This window comes from Platalea leucorodia, assembly GCF_965183815.1.
Source record: "Platalea leucorodia genome assembly, chromosome: 4".
NCBI lineage: Eukaryota > Metazoa > Chordata > Aves > Pelecaniformes > Threskiornithidae > Platalea > Platalea leucorodia.
Window position 1 is genome coordinate 47,092,835 of NC_138826.1, and position 13,812 is coordinate 47,106,646.

At 38.3% G+C, this 13,812-nt stretch overlaps 1 protein-coding gene across 1 annotated transcript in view; it reads right to left on the reverse strand.

The window, feature by feature from the left end:
* Positions 1–13,812, reverse strand: part of CCDC91 (coiled-coil domain containing 91) — a gene marked incomplete at its 3' end in the record, with an annotated part of 162,295 nt that overhangs the window by 79,858 nt on the left and 68,625 nt on the right. The window contains exon 7 of the mRNA XM_082310178.1: positions 3,999–4,076. Coding sequence (XP_082166304.1) covers positions 3,999–4,076 — 78 coding nt within the window. The remainder of the gene's footprint in view (positions 1–3,998; positions 4,077–13,812) is intronic.

Sequence of the window (13,812 nt, forward strand, 5' to 3'; positions counted from 1 at the left end):
TACAAAAAATGGCAACTCTCTTTTCCTTTGTATGTCAAAAGAAAGGCACTTTCACAAATCTACCAGTAGCAAGACTTTTCTATGCTGGGAATATAGAAAAGGCAAGGAGTCAACTCTTTTCCATTGTTGTTCAAGCCAGCATTTCAATATCTAATTTAGAGGATTTGGGGCTTCAGGGATTCTGGGGATTATTTTCTGGGGCTAATGATGAATTTTTCATATTTTTACACAGGTATCCTTAAACAACCAATGTTGGGCATTACATTCACTCATGCTACAACTCTGCCTGGAGTGGCATTACAAAATTATAATTGGCTGGTATCAGAGAGGATGAGTCATAATTCCAACAGTCATGACTGCAACAGAACCTAATTTGGGCCACAAGCAAGCACTTGATTAGAATAATCTTCATAATTTCATTTTATTAAAACCCAAGGAATGCAAAATAGACTTTATTCATCGTAAGGAAGATTTTCCTTCCTATGTCTTTTAAACAATTCAGCAGACTTGCTTAGGTAAATTTCCACACTCACGGTAATTTGGGGATTAATTAGATAGTACTTACAAAATCCACTGAAAATGGAAATCACTTCTGCATATAAATGATATGTATTAGTGTAACACAGTCTTAAATCCCAAAGACGACACATTTAAGCACAAAATTAAGCATGGCTAATCATAATTCCATTAAGAGAGTCAATGAATTCCACAACTCTGTATTTCACTAAAAGGACTAATCAGATTTACTTTACATTCTTAAACAAATACTACATGTAGGACTCTTTATTTGGTTACCCAACTAACTGCCAATATGTCTGATAAATATAATAAATTCCTAAAGATATGAGTAGTTAAAAAGTGCCCAAAATGTAAAATATTACTTTTATAATTACCAAACCAAATTTGATTCATTCACTTAAGAAAAAAAAACTTAACCCTCTTCCACATTGAAATATTAACCATGAATTAACATTTTAAAAGAATTTTGCCTTCACTGAATTCTCTGGTAATTCACTGTTATTCCTTTTTTAAAGTACACAGTAAAGTCTTACTAAAAAGGTATTTAAGCTATAAACAAGCAACCAAAAAAAGCTTAATTTTTTTTTTTTTTTAAAACCTAACAAACTCTCTGATTTTTCTTGCTACACTGAAGAATATCTGGCCGGATGTTTCCACACACGGTTGGTTGCAGTATTTTACTCGGAGGCTGGCATATCTGATGTTATTTCTCCTCAGAGTACTGTGATGTCATTGACCAAAATATGGCACATAATCACATGAGGCAACAGGAAGACTTGTATGAAGTATATTCATGCCATGGTTTCCTGGTATTAAAGAATGTCTTTATATAACTTGAATACAAACAGTCTATAAGAAATAATACGTTAAATACAAATATTGCTTAGAATCACAGTATTCAAATAAATCCCTAATCTTTTGTGACAAATCATAGAAACTAATAAACATAAGTCTTCTTTTCCAGGTGGCATATCATATCTTCCCAGCTGCTGTTAACTGGTAAAATAATTTTCAAAAATCCATATGGCACATGAGTATATTCCTTTACCCAACTATACATAAAGAAATTATTCCTTAAAAGGGACAATATCATCTATGCAAAACTCTACAACGCTACTTTAGCTCACACAAAGGCATAAAAATGGTGAAAAATTATATCTAGAAAACATACAGAACTTTCATTCAATATTATAAAATTGTTGCATTTCACAATTTCTTTACATTTTCAGAAATAAAAAGGAGGAAACATAAGTACAGCAATTACCAATAGCTCACTGGGTTTTTCAAAATATAAGTTCACACAGAAACAGCCAGATATTTTATACACATCTAGCACAAAACAGAAATGAAAAATGCTGATACGCAACATGTTCAGTGGCCCACCCAAAGTGGGACAGTCCGAAGAAAATTCCCACTTGAGAACTCCTATTGCAAAGTGGTCTCCAAAGAAGTAAGGGAAAAGAAATGCAATAATTCTCCTCCAGAACTGAAATGAGGGAGGTATGGAGAAATGGGACATCACCAGTGGCCATGCTTAACTTTTTTCAGGAGTGGAAACTTTTGAAACTTTTTTCTGGATAGGTTCCCTTTAGATGAAATTAGTATAAGTTATATTGATGGAGACAGACATATCTCTAACAGAAATTTCAATACTAGCTACAACACTACTAACATTTATTAGCAATTATTAAAAGGCTTTCTTATTATGAGTTGTTGCAAACATGTACGATGACTAGAAATACTTCATACTTTTCTGCAGCCTACGACATGGGCTGCCTTCAAGCAGAGGGTCCTAAAAGCATCATCAGGTACCCTACAGAGTGGTGCTCTCCCAGACTTGGAATTTGGTAGGCCTGTCTTACATGTGAGGAACAGAGTCTACAAGCTCCATAGAACCTAATTAGAAAAAAAAAAAAAAAAAAAGTTTTGCATAACATTAAGATCCCAAATTTTGCAGCAGACTTGTAATCTGGCACAGATAGCTCTCCTGGAGCTGCAGATCCTGACAGCACCAGAAAGAAACATACATTGCAAGTAAGTTTTGGGTATTTGCTGAAAACAAACCAACCAACATGCCTACCCTTCCTAAGAAAGTATTGCAGGCTTCTTGACCAGCAGGTCCTAGGCTCAAGCTTTCAGCTTATTACCTGAATCACAAGACCCAACCTCAATCCTGCCTTTTTTACCTTGCCAGTTCCATTTCAACCCTAACTAATGTTGCGGAATTTTTATCATACCCCTTGAGGCAAATTAAACATGTTTGTCCTTAAACATAAAAAGGTTTAATGAACAACGGATTGGCCAGTCCTACCTCCATAAGCAGCTCTACAAGGAGTCTGCAAAGATGTAACATGAGACAATTCCTTATATACAGTTGCACCAGCACTGATCATGTGAGCATCGGCATGGGGCACCTTAGCCCAGTGTTCAGTTCATCCCCCAAAGTCAGCTCTGTTTACCAAAACTGGCCCCTGAGCACTCACATTCCAGGATGGATTGCTAGAAGACAATGCTGTGACATTTCTTATCTCATTACCATGGGAAACCTCACTCCCTTACATGGAGTCCTTGTGTCTCTGGCATTCCTGCTTCCAGCAAGTTTGAACCATTCTGCAGTTGGGCCTTCTTGCCCTCCATGCCAGATCATTCCTTGGTCATGAATTACTGTTGCTGAGCAGTTACAATTTTAATTTCCCCTTCACTAACTACATTGTCAGATTTGTGTTCCCAGCTCACAGTTGCCTACCAGGTCTCATGTCTCCCTTCTCATTCTCAAAAACAGCCTTCTTTTCCATTTCCCGTTATCAGGTTTTTTTTTCCCTGACAGATCTTCTTTACCTCTTTAAGTCTAATTAGAATTCTTAGCTTTATCTACTCCTTCTCCTAACTTGATTCAGTTTTTGTCCTCTGTGCATTTCTTACTAGAAAGTTTCCATAACAGTACAAAAGACACATATTTATGCTCCATGGTAACATCCAGTTCTTTCACCTTACCAGCTGAGAGGAACTAGGAACAACATGAGAGAAGAATTACAAATTCAGCCTTATTTCATCCTTAACTCCTTCTCTTACTGCTGTGTAGGTAAAAACCTGCTGAATTTGCTCTGTGAGGTTGCTTTCCTGCAAGTGCAGTTTGTTGAGACTGAGGAGGTCTAAATTGTGGATATGTGATAAATAATCAAACCCGAAGTTTACCACAATTGACTGAGCATTTTTGTTTTGTTCTCGTTTTGAATTTCATTACTGAAAATGGCTAACCTACTTTATATGAAGTTTCCTGAAATGCAGAGTGATAAAACATATCATGCAAAATTTCAGGCCAAACAGTCTGAATTAGAAGCAACAGAAAAGACATTCTTAAAGTGAAAGAGGTTGAGCAACCAGAACAAGCAGTACTAAAGAAGCCTGTAGTCCATACTTGTTATATACTATTACAATAATATTATTTGGAAATTGTGTTATCTTGGCAACTCATTTACCTTGAATTCTTCAACAATAATACTCAAGGCTTCATGTCCAGCTTTTCTCATGTCTTCTAACTCCTGCTTATGCTTTTCCTGTACAAAAATATGGAAAGATTATATACAACATAGGCACCCGACATATAATTAAGAGAGTAAAGACTAATTATTTTCCTCATTATTGGTATCTTTCATGAAGAAACGCACACATCTTGGCTCTTTAGATATTATATGTATGCTCAATTCAAGTTGGTCCTAGTATTAAACTTATTTTTCCTTATATTTCTTAATTTTACTTTGTTAGTCCCCAGATAATTCTAAATGGCTCTCCAAATTTTTTAAAAATTTTCTTTGTTACTCTGATTTTTCTGGTTTCTTGGTATACTTGTGGATGACAGGACTCTCTTAGTAAGTGTTATTTACTGCCTATATTAACAAAAATGTTGAAATGTACTAGTATCAGATTCAGCCTCGTCAGAAGAGCCCACCCTTCTCCTACTCATTACACAGCTCCTTTTTTACCATTTTTTTATTCTTAAGGTTCCCAGGAAAGTGTTTTTGCATAAGACATCCCGAATATGTTTTTCAAATAAAGCTCTACTGTTTACTTTTTATTTTATTCACAGTCCTATGTAAAAATAATGTGGACAAGAACATTCAGTTCAACAAAGGCAAGTGTAGGGTCCTGCACCTAGGGAGGAAAAACGCCATGCACCAGTACAGGCTAGGGGTTGACCTACTGGAAAGCAGCTCTGCGGAGAAGGACCTGGGAGTCCTGGTGAACAAGTTAACCATGAGCCAGCAATGTGCCCTTGCGGCCAAGAAGGCCAATGGTATCCTGGGGTGCATCAGGAAGAGCGTGGCCAGCAGTCTGAAGGAGGTTATCCTCCCCTTCTACTCTGCCCTGGTGAGGCCAGATCTGGAGTACTGTCCAGTTCTGAGCTCCCCAGTTCAAGAAAGAAAAGGAACTGCTGGAGAGACTCCAACGGAGGGCTACGAAGACGATTAGGGGACTGAAGCATCTCTCTTATGAGGAATGGCTGAGAGAGCTGGGTCTGTTTAGCCTGGAGGAGACTGAGAGGGGATCTTATAGACGCTTACAAATACCTTAAGGGCAGGTGTCAGGAGGATGGGGCCAGACTCTTTTCAGTGGTGCCCAGCAACAGGATAAGGGGCAGTGGGCACAAACTGAAACACAGGACGTTCCATCTGAACATGAGGAAAAACTTCTTTACTCTGGGCAGCACTGGAACAGGCTGCCCAGAGAGGTTGTACAGCCTCCTTCTCTGGAGATATTCAAAACCCGCCTGGACGTGATCCTGTGCAACCTGCTCTCTAGGTGAACCTGCTTTAGCAGGGGGGTTGGACTAGATGATCTCCAGAGGTCCCTTCCAACCCCAACCATTCTGTGATTTTGTGATTCTAATATTTTTGCCTTTACATAAAAAGCTAGCTTGTGGTTTGCTATCTGAGTCTGCAATGTGAACACCTCATTAGCTTCTCATCAGCAATTCTCACTTATCAATGAGCAGCACCACTTTTTCAAAGCACCAGTTAGTAAGAAGATGAAAACCTTTCTCTCCTCCCTCATTCTTTGCTTCAGGGATCTGTTCTTAAATCAGCTAGTACAGCAGATCAGAGGTGCTTTAAATCACCTTGGAAAACTGGTGCAGAAAGCAGAAAGACATTCATCACAAACCTTATCTTGCAGTGATTACAGGGCAAAACCATACACAATTTACATTACATATTTATTGCTTTTTGGATGGAATTCAAGTTGAAATTAATTAATACAATTCTATGTTTTCTAAGATCTGTATGTTTGAAATAGGCGAAACCTAGTGTCTAACAAAGCATGCTCAATTTTATTATAAGAGGCCATATAACACCATTAAAAATAAATTAATTGGTCTGTACCTCTATATTTGATTAGAGGTTTCTGCTCTGCCATTCTGTTCCTTTCTCCTGAAAGGGCCATCTTAGCAAAAAGTTTGAAATTATAGCTATAAAAACTTCCTTATTTTTGGCCCAAATATAATGAGATCTTCAGATTCTCTTTAATAGAACTGGGTTTTTTTTGTGAAGCCCTACAAGAACAACTGATATGAAGCAGAAGAATTGAATATAAAATATTTTGAAGTGTAAATGAACTGCTACATTGGGTAACAATGCACAACATTGCTGATGGTACATCAGTTTAACTGATGGGTACATCAGTTTAATCACATTGTGATGCACAGGTGTCACTGACAACACAAACTAGCTAAACTCAGATGTTATATATGTAAAAAAAAAGTCCTGAGCTAGAAATATTTTTACAGTACAAAACTACAGAATTGGTATAAGGGGGGAAATTGTGATCCAGTACTTAACTCCAAAACTTCACAAATCATTAACAAATAAGTTCCCCATGAAAAGTGAACATCGGGGAAAAAAATGAGAAAAATGTAATTACTATAGTAGCATATCCTGTATTCACAAATATGAAGAAAGAATTATATGGAAAGAGGAAGTTAATGGTCATTAATTATTCTAGCTGAAAAAGCATAACAAAACAACAAAACCAAAACTGAAGAGAAAGCATTCCATGTTGAGGAAAGCCTTTAAATGAGAAGAGTAAAAACAGTAAGATTACCATCTAAGATCTGTCAGAACTACCTTGAACGCAACAATGAGACATAGTGAATCAAGTGTGTTGACTGACGAAGTAACATATTTTATTCCGGTAAAAAGCACAGTGCCTCTCACTAGCATTACCAGGCAAATCAAGACACAAAGCAAAAAATGCAATTTGTCTTCTTACAATAAATCTCTCAAGTTTTTTCAGAATTAGTGATTTGTTCAAAGTCATATACTAAATGCAAACTGATAACGCAAGTTGAAGCATCAACACCAAGGTATAACTACCAATATGAGGGTTGCATCCAACACATTTTAGAGTACTTACTTTCTTAAAATATTTCCTAAAGTAAAGGAAAACAGTCATTAGGAAAGACCTAATAGTAAGGCATCAGTTTTGCTTGGGTCAGGATTAGCAATTAGTTTCCACAACAGAGGCAGAAGAAAGAATGGAAGGGCACTATTACAAGAACACAGACAAAAAGTTTAAGGTCACATTGCAATCCTCCCTCCAAGTAAGGAGGTCCAGTCTGATGAACACTACGTTGCCTTTTTTCTGTGTCTATTTGCAAGATTTTCCAGCTAAGACAGCAGGACTGTAAGTTTATTTCTTTGAACTTGTAAGGGTGAATTTCAATTCTTTTGAGGATGGCTGGCCTTTTCTTCTGAAAGTCTGTAAAATACTGTTGCAAAATCTTATAGATACATCACTCAAGGCAATGTGTCCTTGGTCTCTGTAATATCCAATAAGGAGAAGACCCAAAGTCACTTTAAGTAACACATTTTGGAAGTGTATGCATTGATTTACTGTCTAACAATGAAGACACATCAAAGTTCTTGAGTTTCATGATTTGGCTATGAACACAACAGAAACATTCCAAGAACAGCAGCATGTTCTTTTGATGAACAATGGTCATGTCAGTTCTTCAGAAATCCTCAATAAAATGTGTACTTTCCATAGGAAAATGAGTTCAATGAATTGACGTAACTACTCTTGGAATTATTACTCTGCTTGTAAGAAAGAAAAGGGAAGCTCTATGAAAAGTTCTGAATGGTGTAGACCTGAAATTAAAATGTAATATCCAAATTTCCTATCAAAGAGAGAAGAATTTTGTGTTTTCTGACTCTTGTAGAATTCTCCTGCATGGTTTGCCTGTCTTCGGAGAGGTGTTTAAAGAACGTGGTTGTTTCCTTCCTTTATTTCATAAATACTTTTAAGAAAGGAATAAAACATGAGGTGAAAAGTTTGAAATTTAAGTAAACCATGTTCAGAGGACTTTCACTCCCTCCCCTTGTGCCTCGTGATGGACAGAATTTCACATCAGAATGCTGACAGTAATTAAACTTGGAAGACAGAGGGGTTTATTTTACTTTGCGATCAAAATCTTGATGATCATTCCAGAGAGCATGAGGCATTCTGTGTGGACAAAGTATGAAAGTAACAGGCAATTCATTGCTTGGTGGTTATCAATGTTTCAATTTTTTTCCATTTTGTGACTCTTATATGAGGAAACGTCATTACGAAAAATTTGTGCATAAGAATACATGCTTTAATGCTACCAAATGTATGGGCCTTCAGAAATATATCAAATAAAACTTGAATGATAAGGATGAGAAAACGGGATTGAACTTCGAAAGTTCTCTTACAATCTAAAATCCAAGTGACTTCAGACTCTCTTTTTCTTTTGTTAGGCCCTTGTGAATCAAACCACTGTGGAGGCAGATGGATCCAAATGCCTGGTGACCCTCCAAGAGATGCAGTTCCCAAGGACGCTGCTGGGTAGAGAAGTCTTCTGAAGCAGCTGTGACAGCAGGAAAGGTTACTGACCACCCACCATCCAGCTCATTGTCACTGCCTGCCAATTGCATTAGCACTTCTTTTAGATCTTTTAGCTGAATTGTTTCCTAAATCGTTTCAGTCTAAGTGAAACATTGTTAGCATAAACAGTTTAAACAGGGTTCTTTATCAACATCCAACACGTCGACAGAAATACAGGGCATGGGTTTGCACATACTGGGAAGCGTAAGCGTAACACCTTTCAACAGAGTATTATACAAGATCCACAATAAGAGGATTTGTGAGATCTGATGGGAGAAGAAGAGAGAGTAAAGACCTCAAACTTATTTTATTTCATTATATTTACTTACCTTTAAGTTGATATATTTTTCTGCTAATATTTTAAGAGGCAGACTGTCTTGAATTATTGGGGAAAAGCGCATGCCACCCATAGACTCTGCACAGATTCCCTACTAACCTTCCACTCTGGCATGCCTGCCTGTCACACATATTGTAACAGCAAGAAATGAAAGCATATACAAGAAGGGAAGAAAAAAGTACTCGCTGTCTCACTTTCTTCTCATCTAATTCAAAGCAACTGCAATTCTTCTCATTATCAAAAGTGGATGCTTAGAAAAATTATTTTGTGTCAGTGCTCCTAACACATATGAAAAACAGCATCAGAAAAAGAGACTTGATACTGCAAATTAGGGCCACCAAACACAGCCACCTGAAAAGGAAGCAAATGGCTACATATCAAAGTACCTTTTGATAATAATCAGCCCACAACAGTAAACATCATAATAATTTCACAGTCCCACTTCTATAGCAGGCATAACTAACACCAAAACATCCAAAGTTTCTAAAATAACTGAAGAAATTAATTTATATCATGCCTACTGAATTTATGACATCTTCTCCACAGGTATTTTTTCGCCATTGATTTTTCTCTTGTGACCAGTGCAAAAGAAATTTAATTTAATTCTTCCTCTTTTTTATTAGGTTATCAAAAAATCCATTCGGCTGGGGCTGCACGGCTAGAAGGCGCGTCCCCTGGGTGGTGGATAGGGGATCCCTCTCTGGAGGGTGCACCGGATAAAATTGAAGAAGGTGCCGCGAACCAACGCAGCCTAAGGGAAGGCCACCCTGACAGAAGAACCACTGGCCCTCCAAGTCATGGGGGTTGGGCAGGAGGCCAACTACCTCCTCCCGGAAAAAAAAAATAAAAAGTTGCAGAAACGACGAGCATCAGAAATGGCGGGGATGGAGAAAATCAGTAATGAAGTGAGGAGGAGGAGATGGAACTGGATCGGTCATGTCCTGAGGAAAAAACTGACAGAAGACTGTGCTGTGGCCCTTGGGTGGACTCCAGAAGGAAGAAGAAAGTGGGGTCGTCCAAAAACGACCTGGTGTCGGATGGTGGAGATTGAGAGGAACGGCACAGCACGCAGCCGCAGACCGATCGAAGTGGAAGAACGATGTTCGCGCCTTGTGTGCCTCCTGGCACTGAGAGAATTCAGATTCAGCTCAGCTATCAAAAAATCACAATTTATAACATTAAAAAAGATCAGAGCAGTAACACACGGATACAGCAAAAGCCAGTACTGCAAAGAAGCACTATGAGGTCACATTTATATGTGGGAAAAAATGACAGAAGAAATAAAACCAATTCAGGAAAAGATCCCAAATTTTTGCCTGCTTTCACAAATAATCAAATATGACCCATAAAATAAAATCCTGTATTTTGGGGTCAACTGATATTACGTGTTTTTTACATTTTGCATTACTTATTCATAAACTCTGTTTAAAAAAAAAAAAGTCAGTAAAAGCATGCCAATAAAATGGTAAGTTAAAACAAAGCACCCATATTTTAACTGTAGAAATGTTTCTGTAATACCTGTTATGAGTCGTATATTACTATATATGACGTGCAAGCCAGTTATCTGAGTTGATGCTGACTGCCTATCCTCTGTAAGGCTGTGGTATCTTCAGAATTAGCTGCAAGTCCAAGCCAACATCTTAGAAAGTGATGTACTCTCTTCCCTCCTAATTTCTGTCCTAATGCAAAAAGGCAAACTGTAGTTCCCTGCAGGCAACTAAATTAGAAGACAAATTTCAAATCCATCTTACACAGTTTTGCTGTATACAATTAAATCATTAAGACTCTTCATATTAGACTCAATTCCTCCATTACATTAAGATTTTCCTCTCCACAAAAATTATCAACTCTTTTTTTCTTTCAAAGCATCATTTTAAAAAATAATAAGCAACATTTAGTATCATAACGATTCTGTTAAGAAACTGGTAACTTCTCATTTGATGATACACATTTCCTCCAATACACCCAAGCATACAGGAAAAAATAATACTACTGAATACAACAGAAAATAAATCACTGAAAAATTGAGTTAAACATGATAGGAATCAGTCCATAATGGCTAATTAATATATGCACTAGAGTGTGCTATTGTATATAAGATTGGTCAGTATTTCTGTTCATGTGAAATAAGAATGTGAGCTCTCCAGAACTAAGACACAGGATTGCCTCTAGCAAGACACAGAATTGCCTCTATAGCAAAGCAAGTATTTTCACTTTGGGCATATCACCAAAATCTTAGTGAAAGATACAGCTGAGAACCTAAAGATAAGGACAAATATTTTTACAGGAAGAAAAGAAAGATTTCAGATTTCCCTATATAACCAAAAGAACACACAGTATGCACAACCTTAAGCTCACTACAGGAACCAGGGAGGTACTATAATTTATTTTATACAAGTAAATATCATTGCTACCTGGACTATACAATAATAGAAGACTTTGAAGTGAATAATGAAGTGAGGTATTGAACAAACTTTCATGAGCAACTTCCTAATATAGTGGTGAGGACATTTCCTGCTGAGTTAGAACTGAGCTGAGCCGGAGCTGAGTGAGTGTGAATGCACCAGTCTGCTGGGAGACATTATGACTGATTAAATGTGAAAAACTATGTAAAGGAAATAGTATGGAAGAGCCTGTACATGCGCAAAACTGAAACATAATTATAGTTCCTATACCACATGTAACTAAACTCTTCAAGTATTTGCAGTGTATAACATGGATCTCTACCCTGTCACATTTAAGACATAGTGTTAAGAACAACTACAGTTTATATCTGCTCATTTATTCTACAGGATGTAAATACAGAGACTTTCCACTGAGAAGGACATAAAACAAGAAAAACAAGAGCTAACTCATATGTGGAACAATCTGTTAATTATCATACTGATTATTAACATAAGAACACTTATTATTATAGAATCATAGAATCAGAAAGGTTGGAAAAGACCCTTAAGACCATCGAGTCCAACCGTTAACCTAACACTGCCAAGTCTACCACTAAACCATGTCCTTACGCACCACGTCTACCCATCTTTTAAATGCCTCCAGGGATGGAGACTCAACGACTTCCCTGGGCAGCCTGTTCCAGTGCCTGACTGGAATTAATATACAATGAATATACATTTTGCTAGCAAAACTGTATGATATGGTAAACAGCACAGTACATTTGGCTCAGGAAGGCTTCTCTGACTGCCTTCAGGTTTCTAAAACATTATATAGATAGTTACTTTTTTGGGATAGAACTACAACTGTGCCAGGGCATCTTATGCCACTGATGCTCTCTTACTTCTCTATGTAATCTAAATGATGGGACATAATAGCAAGAAAAAGAAAAGAAAGAGCAAACAGGAGAACAAACCCAGTGAATGACAGAAGAGAATGCTTCCATGAAACAACACAGTATGCATGAAAGGAATTCTTATCTTCATTAGGACATTCTCATGTCTTTTATCTCAAGAGCATCAGTCTTCAGACTAAATGAAATTCCACCATCGTTCATAAAGAACAAAATATTAACTTGGAAAGGGTTGCCAGCTGTTATCAATAGCTACTGATACTGAAGGTACAATACTCAACACAGTTTTATATGCTACATATATTTACAAATATATTAGTATTTATGTATTAGTCTACTATAGTATACTATATTACTATATATAAATATATATGAAAAAATTACACAAGGAGAGTTTTCCTTCTTTCTCTAGATAGGAAACTGACTTGCAGACTGCAAAGGGACAAAAAAAGACTGCAGAAGATTAAGTTAACCCAACGAGTAGGAAGTCCAGCAAAACTGCCAGGAGGCCCGCATGGATGAACAAGGAGCGCCTGGCAAAACTCAGAAACAAACAGGAAGCATACACATGTTGGAAGCAAGGACATGTAACCTAAGAAGAATACAGAGACATTGTCCGGGCATGCAGGGATGAGGTTAGGAAAGCCAAAGCCCAGCTGGAATTGAATCTGACAAGGGATGTCAAAGACAACAAGAAGGGCTTCTGTAAGCGGAGATGACAAAAAGAAGGCTAGGGAAAATGTGAGCCCACCACTAAAGGAGATGGTAGACCTGATCACATGGGACATGGAGAAGGCTGAGGTACTGAATGCCTTTACTAGCAAGACCAACCTTCAGGAATCCCAGAGATCAGGTGAAAGTCTGGAGCAAGGACGACTTACCCTTAAACCAGGTCAGGAAATACTTAAGCAAACTGGACATAATTAAGTCCATGAGGCCTGATGGGATGCACCCACAAGCACTGAGGGAGCTGGCTGATGTTATTGTGGGGCCCCTCTCAATACTCTTCGACTGATCATGGCAACTGGGAGAAGTGCCTGAGGACTGGAGGTAGGAAAATGTCAGTCCTATCTACAAAAAGGTCAGAAAGACGGACCCAAGGAACTACAGGCTGGTCAGCCTCTCTTCAACACCTGGGAAGGTGATGGAGCAGCTAATCCTGGAAACCACCTCCAGGCACAGGAAGGACAAGAAAGTCACCGGGAGTAGTCAGCATGGCTTCACCAAGGGGAGGTCATGCTTGACCAACTTAATCACCTTCTGTGGTGAAATGACTGACTTGGTAGATGAGGCGTGAGCAGTGGACATTAACTCCAGTAAGGCCTTTGACACTGTCTCCTGTAAGATCCTCATAGAGAAGCTGTTGACGTGTGGGCTGGATAAGCAGAAAGTGAGGTGGACTGAAAACTGGCTGAACCACCAGGCCCAGAAGGTGGCAGTCAGTGGCATGAAGTCTACAGCTGGAGGCCAGAAACTAGCAGTGTACCCCAGGGGTAAATGCTGGATCTGATCCTATTTAATGTCTTCACTAATGATCTGGATGATGGAGCAGAGCGCACCCTCAGCAAGTTTGCAGATGACACAAAACTGGGAGGAGTGTCTGACATGCCAGAGGGTCAAGCTGCCATCCAGAAGGACTTGGCACGCTGGAGAAATAGCCTGGCAGGAACCTCGTGAAGTTCAACAAGGGGAAGTGCAAAGTCCTGCACCTGGGGAAGGAACAACTCCATGCACCAGTATATGCTAGGGGCCACCCATTTGG